Consider the following 19,040-nt stretch of genomic DNA (forward strand, 5'->3'; position numbering starts at 1 on the left):
ATGCTAGATTAAAACAAACAAACAAACAAAAAAAAACTGAAAAGTGATTCAAAGAGCAGGTGTCTTTGAGAATGCCAGCTGTCAGTTATGGGGAGCATACAGAAGAGAGGAAGGGAGTGAACCCTACCCTCAGGCCTATCCAGGCTCCCAGTGTTTCCCCAGTTTCCAATGGACTGAGTTATCCTGAGGGACAATTGATCCATGTCTGAGAAAGGACAGGGACCACTTCAGTCTGGGTCACCAGAAATTCTTCCTACCTGAGGCCAAGTTACGCAGAGTGATTTCCTCAGCCACATACCAGTCCAAAGCAGGGCTATCATTTTCACTCACAATAATTAAAATTGCTTATTGATAGTATAAGGCAAAATGAATGAAAACAAAATTGAAAGTTCAGAACAGACCAAAGTATATGTAAGAATTTATCAGCTGGGCGCAGTGGCTACGCCTGTAATCCCAGCACTTTGGGAGGCCGAGGTGGGAGGATCACCTGAGGTCAGGAGTTCGGGACCAACCTGGCCAACATGGTGAAACCCCGTCTCTACTAAAAAAATACAAAAATTAGCCAGACATGATGGTGGGCACCTGTAATCCCAGCTAATCCGGAGGCTGAGGCAGGAGAATTGCTCGAACCCGAGAGGTGGAGTTTGTAGTCAGCCAAGATCACGCCACTGCACTCCAGCCTGGGTGCCAGAATGATACTCTGTCTATTTAAAAAAATAATAATAATAATAATTTATCAGGTCTTTTCAAGCCATTAATGAAAGCATTGATTAGTTCTTAAATGATTTAAAGATAACTGTTTGAAAACGTTAAATGTCATAACTCTACCTCCAAATAATGTACCAAAATAAATTCAAATGAACCATTAAAAATTGAAATGTTAGAAAAGGACTTAAGTATTAGAAGAATATATAGGTGAGTACATAAACTCATGGAAAGACTTTCTGAATATGACACAAGATACCCAAACAAAAAAGGGAAAAAAAGATGTACTACACTTAATGAAATTTTTAAAATTTCATTCATCAAAAAAATCACTATAATGTATAAGAAGCATCTGTGTGGCCAACTTGGAGGAGGGACCAGGGTGCACTCCTCCCTTCTCCATATATGTGAGATCTGTCTGTGTGATTACATCTGATGTGCCCTTTTGGTGGCATCCAGAAAGCTGCACAGTGATGGCTCTAACAACACATGCATCTCTCCTAATGAGAGAGCTCTCAATTATTATAAATTACTCAACATGATAAGTTAAATTGGCTTTTAAACTACGCTGACATTATCACAAGAAATTTCAACATTATATCTGTAAACAAAATGAAAAGCTATTAGATTATTTTTTAGATATAGTTTCTACTATTATAAAGTTCTAGTATTTTCTTAAACCACCACAAAAGAAATTTGAACACTGCCTTAGTCTGCTTGGGTTACTATAGCAAAATGCTATCAACTGAGTAACTCATATATAACAGAAATTTATTTCTCACAACTCTGGAGGCTGGGAAGTCCAAGATCAAGGCAGATGCAATGTCAGTGAGGGCCCACTTTCTGATTCAGAAATAGCTCCTTCTAGCTGTGTCCTCATATGATGGAAAGAATGAGGGATCTCTTGGGAGCCTATTTTATAAAGGCACTAATCCCATTCATGAGACCTCCACTCATGATCTGATCACCTTTCAAAGATCTCAACTCCATCACCTTGGAGTTTAGAATCTCAACATATAAATCTGGGTTGGAGGACACACAAATTCAGACCATGGCAAAGACAAATGCCAAAATCGAAAACATATTTGCAACACTTATGAAAGATAAGTGGTCAATGGCCTTAATGTAGAAAGAGTTCTTACTAATCAATAGGGAAAATAAATTAACATTACTTGGCACTCCTCTTCAAATGCTTCATCTAAGGGTGGGGGCACTTGAAAGTGTTTGCAGTTATCTAAAGAAAGATACTTCTTTGTGTCACCCACAATTGCACGGTTTCATATATATATATATATATATATATATATATATATACACACTCAATGCTAAAGGATAACTTGATAGCTATAAGATGGCAATCAGTGATGCTGAACAAGTCTCTTCCACTCTGTCCCTCGGCCTTCCCATCAGCCCAGTGAGTAACTCGAATTAGATGAACTCCCCATTCCATGCCAGATCCTGTTTCCTATGACTTTGTTTTGGAGATATAATTTATATACTATAAAATTCACCATTTAAAAGTGTACAAATCCGTGGTTTTTAGAATATTCACAAAGCTGGGCAACAATCACCACTGTCTATTTCTGGAAGATTTTCATCACCCCAAAAAGAAACCCATTAGCAGTCCCTCCCTATTCCCCGCTCTCTGCAAAACCTGGCAACCAATAATCTACTTCCTGTCTTTGGATTTGCCTCTTCCAGATATTTCTTACAAATAGAATACAACATCTAGCTTTTTGTCCCTGACTTCTTTCAGTTACCATAATGTTTTCAAGGTTCACCCATGTTATAGCATGTGTCAGTACTCCACTCTTTTTATGAATTAATAGTATTTCATTGTGTAAATATATATACTATATTTCATTTATCAGTTCATCAGTTGATAGATATTTAGGTTGTTTCCACATTTGGGCTATTATGAACAATGACATTTTATGATGCCCAAGAGATTTCAGTGTGAGAAACAGAAGATGAAGGTGCAGTATGTGGGAAAGGCCCACACCGGTAAACCAGATCCTTTTCCAAAATCAATAGGTCTGTAGTTGGGAGTGTAAGCATTACTGCAAGACAAGCAAGGTCATCACCAGTTAATCCTAGAAGTATTCTAGTTCTCTAAGCTTGAAAACTAAAAAGAAGCGTCTGTCAGAAGAGCCTCTGGCACACAGATGCAACCAGCATATGCCAGTCTCATAGGAGGTCCACAATAGGTGTTCTATGGATGCAGAAGAATCTATAGAAACAGCCCAAGAAGAGAGGCAGGAAGGTCTTTTTGTTTTGTCTTTTCTCCAGTGCAAATCCAGAAATCCACAGCAAAAGCCATTCTCAAGCCATGAGAAAACAACAAAGAGGAAGTTTTCATAATCCCTTTGCATCACAGTTTCAAAATTAGGCTATATTTCAAGTAACTGGTGGTCTGACACTTAGCCATCTAAACTCAGGACCTGCTTGAGGTGAAAGGATAACAGCAACAGAGCCACAGATCACTGGATTGTTTCAGTGGGCTCAGTCTCCTGCCTGTCTCAGTTTTCCCCAGTTGCCATCGTGTTACTGACCCAATAGAGAAGAGAGACTCCTAAGAGAGAGGGTAACCCAGAGACCTCATCCATGCCTGCCAGAATGCTTGAGGAAAAATTCTCTACTCAAAAGATAAAAATGAAGCCTTCTTTTGTGGTTTTTTCAGGAATCACCTTTGTGCCTGGGAGCCCCCAGCTGACTGCCAAGAAAATTCGCTATCAATTACGCATGTCTAAGGCCCAATGCATTGTGGCTGATGAAGCTACGGCCCCAGTTGTAAACTCTGCCATGTCCGACTGCCCCACCTTGAAAACCAAGCTCCTGGTGTCAGATAAGAGCTATGATGGGTGGTTGGATTTCAAGAAGTTGATTCAGTAAGTGGACACTGAATATGAGATGCTTAAATGAAGGAAATGTTTGACTTTGAAAGATGATGATATATGAGAAAGTGGTGTGAGTGGTCAGAATGAAAAGCTGAATGGCAATTTCTATGCAAGATGAGATGATGTATGAGAAGGTGGTGTGAGTGGTCAGAATGAAAAGCTGAATGGCAATTTCTAGTCCTGAAAAAAGCAGAGTAACCCCCAACACAAGCATCCCTGGTCTGACCTACAAGTTCCCAGTCTGAGTGAAAGTCTTATGTTCCGATTCATATGTAACCATTCGTTCTGAAAGGGTAAAAAATTAGGTAATATAAATATAAACATATTACAAAAAACATAACAAAAAACTTATATATAGACTATATATAATGGAATACTATGAAGCCATAAAAAATGAAATCATGGTCGCGCATGGTGGCTCATGCTTGCAATGTCAGCACTTCGGGAGGCTCATGCCTGTAACCCTAGCACTTTGGGAGGCCAAGGTGGGCAGATCACCTGACATCAGGAGTTCGAGACCAGCCTGGCCAACATGGTGAAACCCCGTCTCTACTAAAAGTACAAAAATTAGCTGGGTGTGGTGGCACACACCTATAATCCCAGCTACTCGGGAGGCTGAGGCAGGAGAATCGCTTGAACTCAGGAGGCCGAGGTTGCAGTGAGCCGAGATTACACCACTGCACTCCAGCCCGGGGGACAGAGTGAGACTCTGTCTCAAAAAAAAAAAGAAATAATGTCTTTTGCAGCAACATGGCTGGAACTGGAGGACATTATCTTATGTGAAATAACTCAGAAACAGAAAGTCAAATACCATATGTTCTCACTTATAAGTGGGAACTAAATAATGTGTACAAATGGACACAGAGTGTGGAATAATAGACACTGGAGACTCGGAAAGGTCAGAGGATGGGAGAGGATGAGGAATGAGAAATTACTTAATGGGTACAAGGTACACCATTTTGGTGATGGTTACACTGAAAACCCAGACTTCACCATATATATACGCAATATCCACGTAACACAACTGCACTTGTTCCCCCTAAGTTTATACAAAAGAAAACCTCACCCTCACTGGGATATGGGGAAATACTTACTAAAATAGCGAGATGATGCCATGTTCATCCTCAAGTTAGCCAAATACAGTAGTGCCCCCTTATCTGTGGCTTTGTTTTCTGCGGTTTCAGTTACCTGTGGTCAATTACCGTCCAAAATAGGTGAGTACAGAGATCACATTTGCATAACTTTTATTACAGTACATTGTTATATTCTATTATTTGTTTTTGTTTTTAATCTCTTACTATACCTAATTTATAAATTTAACTGCATCATAGGTATGCATGTATAGGAAAAAGCATAGTGTATATAGGGCTTAGTACTATTTATGGTTTCAGGCATCCACTGAGGGTCTTGGGACACATCCCCCACGGATAAGGCAAGACTACTAAATTAAGTTTGATAATTATAAATGTGGTCTGACAGATAAGGTGAGTCATGCAAGTGCCTATCTGGATTATAGAGGGCAGTATTTCAGTGTCCAGGGATGTTAAAAAACAAAACAAAACAAAAAAAAAACAGTAAACGAGACAGTCAAACCCCGACCCTCATGGATTTTATATTATAGACAACAAATAGACAACAAGAAAACACATAAATTATCAATATAATAAAGTTTCCAAAAGAAACTCCAAAACAAAACAGGCAAATTAAATAAATTGATCTGATGTGGTGATGGCGGAATGATTTTAGATTTGGTGACTTCTGAGGTGAGGATAAGCTGAGATTTGAATATGACAGAGCTAGCCTTTGGAAGCTCTGAGGGAACACTGTCCCTTACAGAGGGAACTCAGAGGTAAAGGACCTGAGGTGGGAGCGAGCTTAAACTGTGTGAGGAACAGAAAGAACACCAGGGCACCTGAAGTGCGGAGAGTGGGGAAGAGAGTAGCAGGAGAGGAGGCCGAAGCGCAAGGGAGGGGAAGACTGCGGCAGGTCTTGGAGGTCATGTAGGAGTCGTCTAGGAAACACTAAAGGGAAGGACTTGATCTCAGCCACAATTGTGAAACTCCCTCAACTGCTGTCTGAAAAATGGGAGACAAGAGAGATAGTAAAGGGACCCAGGAGAAGGCTGTTGCTGTCGTCCAGATGAGAGGCCGTGCTGGTGTGGACCATGGTGGTGGCAATGGAGACAGGACCGAAAACAGGCCAGGCAAATGAGGAACTCACCTCAGGCACAAAATGTAAAAGGGCACTGAAAAATCCAGTGATCGAGGGAAATAATATTTTAATTTTAAAATAATTTTTAATTAAATTATAAAATAATTTTTATAATTGAAGTTTTAAATTTCCACAAATATTTATTTTATATATTTATGTAATGTTTTCATAATTTATAATTTTATAAACTGTATACTCTTTTCAATTGAATAATTTAATTTTTTTTAGTTAAAAAAATCAAATTGGTAAACTTCTCATGACAGACCAGCTGCCTATTTTTATAAATAAAGTTTTATTGGAACCAGGGACAGGACTGGGCTGACAGGTAAGGTGAGTCATGCAAGTGCCTATCTGGATTATAGGCTGTGTGAGGACTGCATCTTGAAGCTGGCCTGAATCCCATTCCTAAATCATACTGGGAATATTTGAACAGTTTGGAAGTGTTGTTGTCCTGTCTTTGTTTTAAATTTCAATATTTTGTTTATCATGGATTTTTGCATTAGTTTTCATTATTTAAAAACATTTCACTAAAATATTATTTATCTTGACTACTGAATTTGCTGGTATCCCCTTAAATATCACAATGTTTGTGGCAAATGTTTCACTCACTCCACCTTAGTCCCATCCCTGGTTAGGGATAGTGAAGAGAGAGAGACTTGTGACATGTTTTGGAAGTAGAGTTGTCAGGGCTTGGCAATGGTTAGGATGTGGCACAGATAGCTAGGTAGGTAAGTCGATAGATGGGGAAAGAGGAACAATAATGATTACTACAGATTTTTGACTTGAGCAATTGAATGAATAAAGAGGGTCTTTTACTGAGAAAAATAAGGCTGGCGTATAAATGCATCATATATTTCTTATGCAACAAAAATTAATGCAAAAAAATTTAAGGGAAAAATGGCAGCTGCCCCTCTAACAAATAATCCTCAAATATATCAAGATACCAGCTGTTATTTTTTAAAATCAGAGATTACCAAACCCAGGGCCTAGGCACTTAATCAGAGAACCTAAATTTAGATCTCACTGTTGCCTCTTTCATGGCTTACAGAGTTGCCCCTCCAAAGCAGACCTACATGAGGACCAAAAGCCAAGATCCAATGGCCATATTCTTCACCAAGGGTACAACAGGAGCTCCCAAAATGGTCGAGTATTCCCAGTATGGTTTGGGAATGGGATTCAGCCAGGCTTCCAGGTACGGTTCTCGCACAGCCTGTACAGGCCTGAAAGTTGCTCTCTTGCAGGTAAAGGGAACTTCATGGGACTAAAGCTAAGAAAGGAGTTTCTTACTCAAGACTGCAGAAAGTGTCAATATTGAGAGAAGGAACAGGGCTGAGGGCCCCAAAAGATGAAAAGCAAATTACTATAGTTCAAAATTCTAAGAGTAAGCAGGAGGGAAAAGAGGAAGAGCAGGGATTCCATGCAGTAGGTGAGGGATCCAGGATGATCACCCCAAAGACACACTGTGGGATGTTACTTGTTTTTCTATGCTACCAGCACCAGGGTGAACAATTGTGTTGACCACTATATGTAGTGATAAACACAGAGGTAGAGTCATAATTGATAAGGGGTTTGGGTTCTAGAGTCAGCCTCTAAGATGAAAATCACATGTCATCACACCACCCCTTTTTTAAGAAAATTAGTTAAGTAGCTCATGGGTATCTCTCGGCAAATTCAAAGGGCACTGAAACTGATTTCAATCTCTTTGGTTGAACACGCAATGAAGTAGTTGGCTTGCACTTGTGTTAGCTTGGTTTGTCTGGGGTTAAGTTTCCCCACCTTACATTCAATTCTGCCTTAGACAAATGGTTGTATGTTGTTACTCCACCCTCAAGTTCTCTTAACAAACTACACAAAGGTCCCTTAGCGGAAATAGGTGTATGTTCCTCACCTTCACCTCAAAGTCTTTGACTCTCATAAGCTACAATGGCCAGTAGATATCAGGTAGAGAAATAAAACAGGGGAAGCTGAGATCACTGACTTAATCAATCCATTAATTAATAAAAGTGCCTACTGGATTAATTAATTTAATTAATTAATAAACTTCTGAGACCCCTGAAAGCCATAAAACCTGGAAGGCAATGCCATGCCAATTAAGACTGATACTGAAAAAATTTAAGGAGTCCATTGGCCTCATGACCTCATAAATAGGCTTTGCCTGTTTTCATTTGTGTGATCTTTGTTTCTCCCCACAGGTCAGGGCTTGATAATAGCAAGTATTATTGTTGTTGCCAGTACCAGCACGAGAGAATTCAAATGGCTTTCCTCTTTCTCTTTAGACGGTGGATGGATCTCCAGCCAACAGATGTCTTGTGGAGTCTGGGTGATGCCTTTGGTGGATCTTTATCCCTGAGCGCTGTCTTGGGAACTTGGTTCCAAGGAGCCTGTGTGTTTCTGTGTCACATGCCAACCTTCTGCCCTGAGACTGTTCTAAATGTAAGATCAATTCCTAGTGTGGAATGTGTGGGACAAAGGCCAGAGAGAGGCATTAGCAATGACCCAGTGACTCATGCCCAGAATGGGGCAAATCAAGAATTAAATTTGGAATGTGATCTTGACTTGAAGATGCTCTCCCTGCTTGTGAGAGCAATGCTCTCTCTCTTCCCTAGGGGCTTTGCAATTAGGAAGACTTGGCTACTTCCATTGTATCACTGAGAAGGAAACTTTTAAAAGACAATAGTGATATTGAAGAAGATAATATTAATATCAGTTATCATTTACTGATTACTTACTGGCACTTCATATGGATTATTTCATCTCCCTAAGAACCCTGTGAGGGAAGAACTGGGGAAACTGATTCTCACAGAGGTTAAGTAACTAGCCTAAGGAATCACAGAGGCAGAACTAGGAATTAAACTGTGGTCTACTGAACTCCACAGCACAATTTCTACACTGCTGTGCTAACCTCTCAACTGCTGCACAATCCACAATTTTGCTGGCAACATCTAGGCTTATTATTTAAAGCGACAAGATCAAAACAAGGCTTCTTGGATCCAGAAGTAAATGCCTCGCTGTGTATGCATTCGGTTATCAGTGATTAATATGATAGCTCCTATGTTCACAGAGCTAAAGCTAAATTCTCTCCCAAGGTGTGGAAGGTGGGGAATCACTAAGTCTTTGAGATAAAAGGCATCCCCGAGCTGAGTTTCAAAGTCCGTGACCCTCTTCCCTGGACTTTCCTGCCTGGACCCCTGCCACAGTCTCACTGTCTCTCCCACCTCACATGCAGATTTTGTTTTTCCTTCCTTTGGGGCCCAGGTCCTGTCCAGATTTCCCATCACCACTCTATCTGCAAATCCAGAGATGTACCAGGAACTGCTTCAGCACAAGTGTTTCACCAGGTAAGAGAGGATCCCTCAGGAGAGAGTCCATTTCCACTCATGGTACCATAAATAAAATTAGGACCCCTTAATTTGTTGAAGTAGATCCAATCTTACCCTCCGGTAATACACTTGTCTTGTTGCCATTCATGACAACAACTCCATTAGTGTGTGTGATTTTTTATTCCCTTGCAACTTGAAATCCATATCTTGACCCAGAACATAAAATTAAATTATAATTAGAAGGTTGAGTTTGTTAAAAAAATTTATAATTATACCTCCCTTTAAAAAGATAAACATTAAAGACAAATATACTACCTCTAATTCAAAAAGTAAATATTAACCCATTTCCCATTTTGAAGAAAAAAAAATGTGTAATTCACCGCCAGCACTCATTTCTCAGAGCAAACGGGAAATGAGTTATAGACAAAGACCACCTTCTCTCTTGGATATGAATTCTTCTAGGCCTTTTTAAAACAAATTTATACCTATGTGTATCTACCTATCCATCTATCCCAAAAGAAACATATTATGATATTGGGGTGGGATTATATAGATGGTATCTGTTTACATCATAGTGAAACTTGCATTTTTTTCACACTATTCCTTAAAGCTCTATTTATGATAATATGGGTAATACATTTTTAATCATTGCATAGTATTCTTTAGTATGAATGAATTGTACATTAATGAGCCAAGTACCTATCAAAGATAGTTGAATCTTTTCTAAGTTGCTGAAATGAGCATCATTGCACACACCCCACAATTCCCTAGGGTACCAACTGAGAAGTAGAATTGCCAATCATCATCGATAAAGATTAATGAGAAATCACAGGTTCTCAATCACAGGTATCAAGCCTTAGCGTTTGCTAAATAATCATTTAACTGTAAATTTCATTTTAGCTATGTGGGCAAGGACATAAACTCTACAGAAGGAAACAACCATGGTAGCAAACAATACCACCGTATTAAATTATGTTGACATGAAGGAACGCCTAGTTCATCGGCATTTTGTGGAGCAGTTAAAAATCACTATGATTAAATATGGTATATCTTTATTCACCAACATTCCATCTCATATAAAATGTTCAGATTATTTCTTAAACCCTTAAAAGCACTTAAAAATTTTAAAATAGTCATCTCTCGCTTATACCCTGAAATTAATAATATAAAGGCAATGATGTAATGGTATATTTGGAATTAATTCAGAATCAGTTCTCCAATTTTGATCTTGCTTAGTCTTGGGACCTAACTGGGCAGGCAGTTATTATCTAATACAGATGAGCTACCACATTACTATTAATATGGTACATTCATGTATTCAGAATATACAGGGTCACTGCCTCTATCTGAGACCATAAAAAGTTTTGCTATAATCTTCCCACACTTGACCCTTCCACTGGACATCACCAAAATCAAATAAACATAAAATGAATTGTGGGTTTATAAAAAATGCTCACTACTATTCTATTATGTTGGGGCGCTGTGGAAACTTATAATATCTAGAGATTTTGAGCCTAGTTTATAAAATTAGTGGCTCTCTTTCCACCTCCAGACTTCAGAAAATTAGTTCCTTTTTTACCTTACCATTGCTGACACGTCCTTCACAAACGCTTCGGGAGAGGTAATAAAACTCAGAAGGGTTTCTGCAGAAGGCTGGCTTCCTGCCATCAGTTAGCACTGGTTGATTTGCTTTTAACATTAATGCTGCTTGTCCAGAAGAGTAAATGAGAGTCTTCATGGAGATTGATCTAACTGGGGTGTCTGAATAGATTATCTAATAGAGTAGTATTAAGAACATCAACCGCCACTTAATGAGCATTTCCTGTATTGGAATATCTGCATCATTTTTCCAAGATTCTTTCTAACAGACCTGTTATTGGTAGAAATATTCCCTGAGGCTAAGAACAACTTTTGATGCCTCTCCAGCTACAGATTCAAGAGTCTGAAGCACTGTGTGGCTGCAGGAGGACCTATCAGCCCTGGGGTGACTGAGGACTGGAAACGCATCACTAAGTTGGACATCTATGAAGGCTATGGGCAGACGGAAACTGTAGGTTGATGCTGACTCACTATTTAGCCAGAAACCAAACTTGCCCATTCACTGTGTAAGCACACTGTCAAAGCACTAAGCACGCACTAGAAATGCACAACTGGATCTTAAGCACAGGAAGAGGAAATGGCTTAAACTAGGGAGACCCCTCTTCCATGATAAGACAAAGAATTACAGGTACAGATAACTTACAGATGTACAGATTTCACAACAGAAACTTGAACTAGTTTCCACCTGACAATTTCTGCCCTCTTTGTGGAGTATAAGGCAATGTCATGTGATAAGAATGAAAAAATGATGGGGTAGAAGTCTGAGTGGAGGATGTTTAAAATTATCATGCTGAAAATGGAAGAAAGAGTAGATTATGAAAATAAAGGAGAAATGGGTTATGATAAGAGCACATTTGAGGTTGGAGAGCATTAATCTTCAAAGTCACTAACTATTTAGTTGTGTCATTTTCTCCAATATCACTCTAAAACACATGAAAAGCATGGTAAAAGTGGACAGTTAGATTGGAACAGGATTAACATTTTGCCAAGAAGGTGCAATAAAAGGGCAGCAGGCAAGGGATATAGGGATATTGGCATTAAGATGAAAGACTAAGAAACTAAGCTGATCAGAGAAGGAAGGGAATTCAAGAAAAGGCAGATCAGTGGTGAGAAGACAAGGCACTGGAGATGTCAATGGAGCTGGAAGGACTGAAGATAATTGTCTTAGTCTGCTCAGGCTGCTGTAACAAAATATCATAGATTGAGTGGCTTAAACAACCAAAGTTATTTTTCTCACAGTTCTAGAGGCTGGAAGTCCAAGATCAGAGTGCCAGAAAGGCCGGGTTTTAGGAAGAGTCCTCTTCTAGGTTGCAGACTACCAACTTCTCATGGTGTTCTCACGGACAGGGAGAGAGAGAGAGACCAAGCTCTTTCCAAGCTCTTTAGTGTCTTTCAGTTTGTTTGTTTGTTTTTAAAGAGAGGCAGGGTCTTGCTTTATTGCCCCAAACTAGAGTGCAGTGGTGTGACCATAGCTCCCTGCAGCCTCAAACTCCTGGGATCAAGAGATTCTCCAACCTCAGCCTCTCAAACAGTTGGGACTACAGGTATGCACCACCATGCTTGCTATTTATTTTATTTTATTTTTTAGCACAGACACAGTCTTGCTATGTTGCCCAGACTGGTTTCAAACTCCTGGCCTCAGGGACCTTCCCACCTCAGCAACCCAGCATATCCAAGATGACAGACACAATTCACTGTGCCCAGCATCTCTTCTTATAAGGGCACTAATCCCATCACGAGGGTGCCACCCTCATGACCTCATCTAAACCCAATGACCTCCCAAAGGCCTCATCTCCAAATACCATCACAGTGAGCAGTAGGGAATTAGCACATAAATTTTGAGGAGACACATCACACTCCCTGGAGATCAGGATCAAGGAAGGAAGAGACTGGGGGTAGAACTGATCATTCATATGGCTGCAGGAGGCACTAGGGATGACAGCGGGACCTGGAATCAAAGGAAAGATCATGAACCTCATGCTGAAGGCTTTAATGGATAAGGAATGACTGAGAGGTTGGTAAATTATAGACAACAAAGTGTGGTATAGGGTGGTAAATGTAAATGGCATGAATCTCAAAAAGACAAGGGAATTGCACATAGCGTCAGAGAAGTAATGGTCAGAAGGTGGTATTGGGAGCTCAAAAGATGCCAAACCCAAGGAATATAAAAGGATCAACATCCCCCACTTGAAAAAAATAAGTAGAAACCTCTTCCCATGGAAGAGCCAGGTCTCTGGAAAGGTAACTGATGAAGAGAACATCCAGTAAAGAGGATATAGATGTGGATGTAGAATAGTTCCTTAACCACTCAATTGATGTTCTATCTAGACACCATGTGAAAAGTTTCTGGAAGGAAAGAGTCAGGGAACAAACAGTCCTGTTCCTGCAACATGAGGATGAAAATAAGCAGAAAAGCTTATATGATGGAAACACCACAGATAAGAATGTAGAGCTGGTACCTTAGGCTGGTGGCCAAATTTTTACATGAATTGGTTTCAGTGTTTTCCAGGTAGATAGGAACAAAAGAAAATAGAGAAGTGGGCCAGGAGCGGTGGCTCATGCCTGTAATCCCAGCACTTTGGGAGGCCAAGTCAGGCAAATCACGAGGTCAAGAGATTGAGACCATCCTGGCCAACATGTGAAACCCTGTATTTACTAAAAATACAAAAAATTAGCCGGGTGTGGTGGCACGCACCTGCAGTCCCAGCTACTCAGGAGGCTGAGGCAGGAGAATCACCTGAATCTGGGAGGCGGAGGTTGCAGTGAGCCAAGATCGCACCACTGCACTCCAGCCTGGGGACAGAGTGAGACTCCATCTCAAAAAAAAAAAAAAAAAGAAAAAGAAAAAGAAAATAGGGAAGTGTTGCCTGGATTAACTGCATTCACTGCCAGATGGTCCATAAAATAGGCTTCCTGAGAAGCAAAAACACAAAATATTTTTGAGAGAATTGAATACCCAATATTTTTAAAACATTCAAATAGCCAGCATGGGAGAAATAAGAATTTGTGGTGGGGGGCAGGGGGATTTCTTACATTTGTTTTATATATTACTACTGTTTTTATTAATTATACTAAGAAGGGAATTCCATAATCTTGGTAACACCAAAGCCTTTTTATAGGACTTAGTTCTGTCATACGTCCAAAAAAAATTCTTTGGTGACTAAGAAAACCTCAGACTGTGTGGGAGAAGACAAAACAGTCAAATTGATAGCCTAGGCTCTGGGGAGAGGTCTATAGTTTGAGGACCCTGGTGGAGCTATGTAGTTCCATATGGCTCAGGAAACATCCTCACTTAGAAAGCTAAAGAAAATTCAGAACACAAGGTTCAAATCTTTGAGACCTCATAGTCAAGCTCACGCTTGGTAGGCAAGTTACAATTCAAAACTGTAAAAGAGGGAACTTGAGAAATGATCAAATTCTGTCTCAGATTCTGTCTATACTATACTCACAGATCCATTTAATTACATCCAAAGAGTTGACATTTTCAGCACCCAGGACTCATTGCATTGTATTTCCCCACTGATCTCAGGTTGTGAATGATTCTGTCTAGCAAGAAAACAGCACATCTTAGGCAGTAATGATTTTGGCTTTATCTTTCTTTTTATGAAATACAAATATAACTGACACTCAGAACATCTGAAATAAGGCAAGGTTGATACACTAAGTTGATATGACTCCAGCAACACCTAATAAACTTGGCATTTTTAGTTAGTCACACAACCTGCATGGGAGAAAATGTACATCTTCCATTTAATTGTAATGTACTGGCAATAGCTAAGGAATCTTGTGTTTTGTGAGCATTATTTGGGATGCAAGTGATGGAAACATATTTCAAACAAGCCTGAGCAAAAGTGGAAATTATAAGTCCATTTTGCTGGGAATAGCTTCAAGGCTTACGGAATCAAGACTGGAGAGGCCAAAACACCAGGACTAAAAAAACTCTTAAAACATCAGCTCTCTCTTTCTCTCCCTCTCAATTGCTCCATCTGCTTTTTTCTCTGAGTTGTTCTCTGATGAGTTTCTTCCACAAAGCAGACAAGATTAACACCAGCAACTCTGGAGTCACCACTCCTTCAGACAAGATCAAAATAGCCCTACTTCTACCTCTACTTTGGAAAATTCTTGGAACAGACTCTGATTGTCCATGCTTCTGTCATATGCTTTTCCCTTGGACTGTAACTTAAGGGGCCTAACCTGAGACATTTGTTCATGCCAAAAAGTGGATCTACAGAACCATGATTAATAGTCCCACCAGATTAGATGAAGGGAAGGAGGAGTTCTTAAAGGAACCATAAAACTAGTTACTGCAGTACACTAGAGAGAGATCACTATGGCCATCCTCAAAAACATTCAGAATCTGGGGGCTCCAATTTGTTAGCATGCAAACACAAGAAAATATTAAGTCTCTTTCCGTGTAAGACACAGCAATAGGTACTGGAAAAATAACTATGTAGAAGACAGAAATAATTCCTGTTCTAGGCTGGGAACAGTGGCTCATGCCTATAGTCCCAGCACTTTAGGGGTAAAATTCTAATAAATAAAATTTTCTCCATCCCATTACACCCATGGTTGACTCATCCAAGATCCAGTTCTCATGTCCTCCAAGGTAGACCTCTGTGCCCTCTTTGGGGTGCCCTGCATGTATGCTGAAGTATTTCTCAGCAGCCGACAATTACTTATTTTTGAGACATTTATTATTGAAAATCTCAAAAGACAAAAATAGACAAAACTGTATTTGAATTCCCATGTATCCACTGCCCATTTCATCAATTATTACCTAATCCTGTTTTATCATTACTCCTCTACAATCCCAAAAACAATATTTTCTCATAAATAGCTTTAGTATATTTAAAAAAACAAGCACTAAAAAACAAACATATTCTTCAATTATACCTGAAAGTTAACAGTAATTGCCTTTTATTAACAAATATCTACCATTGACATTTTCATCCATCATCTAAGTCATGCATGTTTTCTTGCTACCATTTGTTCCAATTAAGCACACACATCGTGGCTAGTTGGTAAGACTTTTGTGTATCTTTTAATCTATGAATTTCCTCATTACCTTCTTTTTTCCTTGAATTTGTTATTTTAAAAAACTGAGTTGTTGGTTCTTTTGAATATTTCACAGCCTGGATTTTGCTAATTGCAGTATGGTTTACATGTTCTTCTGTTCCCCTGCATTTCCTGTAAATTGACCTAGAGGTTAATTTAGTCACACTCCTGCTTGATTTTTTTTTAATCAAGATTACTTGTTAGACTGTGTAATGTTGTTCTGTTAGGAGGCACATAATGTCTGGTTATGATCAATAACTAGATCCATTAATTTATTGCTTTTTTAAAGAAAAACTTGTCTGCATTTCTTTGAACAGGGTCTACTCTGTGCCACTTCCAAAACAATAAAATTGAAGCCAAGCTCTCTGGGGAAGCCATTGCCACCTTATATTGTCCAGGTAGGAGATCATAGTAATGATTATGACAGATATTATTAAGTGAGCTCTTACAGTTGTTTATCTAAATTTCTGACATAAAGGTAGGCAATGAGGAAAGTCCAGCATTCTCTAAATTCACCCCAAGGATAATCTCACATTATTGCTTTTATTTCCACCTCAATATCCTTTTGGAATACAAAGCCCAGACACAGGAATGAGGGAAGGAGATGCTGACAATTTTGCAGAATATCCCTTTAATGTAGTTCAAGTTTCAAATATGGAGAAATCGAATAAAAAAAATTGCTATTAAAAAGATATGTGCAAAATAAAGACAACTATTTTAAATGCACCATAATAAGCATTCTGTACTTGAACTAAAAATATACTAAAGTGGGAAGTCTAAGCCACTAGTCAGCTGCTCGGGTGTCGATTATTATAAATACTGTAATGTGATTCCCAAATGATGTAGCTGAATTCACAGTATGGGCATAGGAAGCAATACTAAGATGGTAGGGCAAATGCTGTGTTTAGGATTTTATTACATAAAAGCAGACTCGAATTAGCAGCAGTTATAAAATTACCATTATTCATTTTAAGATAGTCCTTTGCTTTCACGCCTATCTCGCCTTTTTTTAACATTGGTCAAAAGGAAATAGTAAGTTCTCAACCTGAATGAAAGAAATATTAGTATTTACTTTAACTATTGTATCATTCTGAAATTGACCCAATTTTGTTAAAGATAATGTTTACTGTAGAGTTCTATTTTTTGTTTTTTGTTTGCCTATCCAGTTTCACTACATATTATTTAACAGGATGTGGAAGTTAACCTAATACATTGAGGTTTATATGTTTGTTTTTTCCAGTAATCATGAATAGGTACTACATTATATTAAATGTGTTTTCTGATCCTATTAAAAAGGTAAAATAGTTTTTCTCTATTAATAGAGTTAATTAAAAATATTTTCAAATGTTAAATTTTCGTTGCATTTCTTTCTTTTTATTTTCTTGGATTGAATTTCTTAATTTTTATTTGTTTGGGCCTTTGCATTTAGAGACATGAATAAAATGAGCATGTAATTTTCCTCTCAAAAAATAAGAAAAAATTAAAATGTTCCTTGCATACTAAAGTATAAACAAAAATGAAATAAATGAAATTGAAAAATAAAATGTTCCTTAGGATTTTCTTAGAAAATTAACATTAATCCTTCACAAACTCTCCCCAAAAACATATAACACCAGGATTTTGGAGGCTGTGTCTCAAAATGGGGTCATAGTATGAGCCAGGATCATCCTGATACCAAAACCAAAGACATCACAAGAAAAGAAAACCATAAATTAATATTTCTGATTACTATAGGTGCCAAAAAAACTCAACAAAATACCAGCCAACCTAACAAGGAACATATAAATGGATTATATACCATAACCAAGTGGGATTATTCCAGAAATACAAAGTTGGTTCAAACTATAAAAACCAATTAATATACCATAAAACAAAGTACACAAATCACATGATCATCTCAACAGACACAGAAAAATCATTGACAAAATCTAACACCAACACCTATTTATGGTAACAACCCTCAACAAACTAGCAATGAAAGGGAGCTTTCTCAACCTGACAAAGGGCATACAGAAACCCCATAGCTCACATCAGACTCAACAGTAAAAAACTGAAAGTGCTCCCACTGAGATCAGGACTTATGAGAATATTCACTCTTCATAGAGGTTCTATCCAGAGCAATCAGGCAAGAAAAAGAAATAGCATCCCAATTGGAAAGGAAGAAGTAAAACTATCTCTATTCAACATGACATGACCATGTATATAGAAAATCCTAAGGAATACACACACACTATTAGAGCTAACAATTGAGGTCATCAAAGTTGCAGGAAATAAGATCAATTTACAAAAAATTATTAATAGTATTTCTACATAGTATCAATAAACAATCAAAAAATAAAATTAATAGAACAATCTCATTGAAAATAAAAAATTTTTAATCTCATTTAAAAATGTATTCTCTAGATAATTCATCTAATTTACTAGACTTAGTACTAAATGCCACTTCTTTTCCCAAAGTCTAAAGTTCGTCATCAAAGTATAAAGATGTATTATCCCTGAAGACCTCTGATCCTTAGGGCTGGTAGTTTCTATAGAAAAGTTCCCAAGTATTCAGCAAGGATAATAAATTCAAAATGAGTATGCATATTGCTTTCCAAGGTGACAACTTGGAAGGTTGTAGCCCTCAAAATTGAGCTAGCATCTCAGTGTACTTTTTAACTCCTGTCACATTACTTCATGGTCATGCCTTCCATTTCAGGTCAATAAAGAAGCCACTCGGCTGAAATAAGTCATTATTTTCTTTTTTGAGACAGAGTTTTGCTCTTGTTGCCCAGGCTGGGGTGCAATGGCATGATCTTGGCCTCCCGGGTTCAAGCAATTCTCCTGCCTCAGCCTCCCAAGTAGCTGGGATTATAGGCATGCGCCACCACGCCCAGCTAATTTTGTATTTTTAGTAGAGACAGGGTTTCTCCATGTTGGTCAGGCTGGTCTCGAACTCCCGACCTCAGGTGATCTGCCCACCTCGGCCTCCCAAAGTGCTGGGATTACAGGCGTGAGCCACCACGCCCAGCCAATAACTCATTATTTTCAAACTGTATTTTATTTATTCCTAACCTGCCCTCTAATTCTTAATAGGAAAAAATAACACCACCTCCTAGACTGTTATAAAACTGCCAAATCTGTTTTTAAATTTTCATGTTCTTTATATTTCTTTTCTTATACATAAGATGGCTAATTAAGTGTCCTTGTTTGAAAGGCCTTTCTGAGATGCTGGCTTTCTTAAAACTTTGTACTAACCAGGCAATGGAGCCCT

The 19,040-nt window shown here is 38.6% G+C and overlaps 1 protein-coding gene across 1 annotated transcript in view; it reads left to right on the forward strand.

Moving 5' to 3' along the window:
• Positions 1-19,040, forward strand: part of ACSM6 (acyl-CoA synthetase medium chain family member 6) — a 33,863-nt gene that overhangs the window by 10,468 nt on the left and 4,355 nt on the right. Inside the window, exons 4-9 of the mRNA XM_057298958.1 lie at positions 3,386-3,593; positions 6,862-7,005; positions 8,090-8,246; positions 9,069-9,151; positions 11,060-11,183; positions 16,105-16,185. Coding sequence (XP_057154941.1) covers positions 3,386-3,593; positions 6,862-7,005; positions 8,090-8,246; positions 9,069-9,151; positions 11,060-11,183; positions 16,105-16,185 — 797 coding nt within the window. The remainder of the gene's footprint in view (positions 1-3,385; positions 3,594-6,861; positions 7,006-8,089; positions 8,247-9,068; positions 9,152-11,059; positions 11,184-16,104; positions 16,186-19,040) is intronic.

This window comes from Pan paniscus, chromosome 8 (assembly GCF_029289425.2).
Source record: "Pan paniscus chromosome 8, NHGRI_mPanPan1-v2.0_pri, whole genome shotgun sequence".
NCBI lineage: Eukaryota > Metazoa > Chordata > Mammalia > Primates > Hominidae > Pan > Pan paniscus.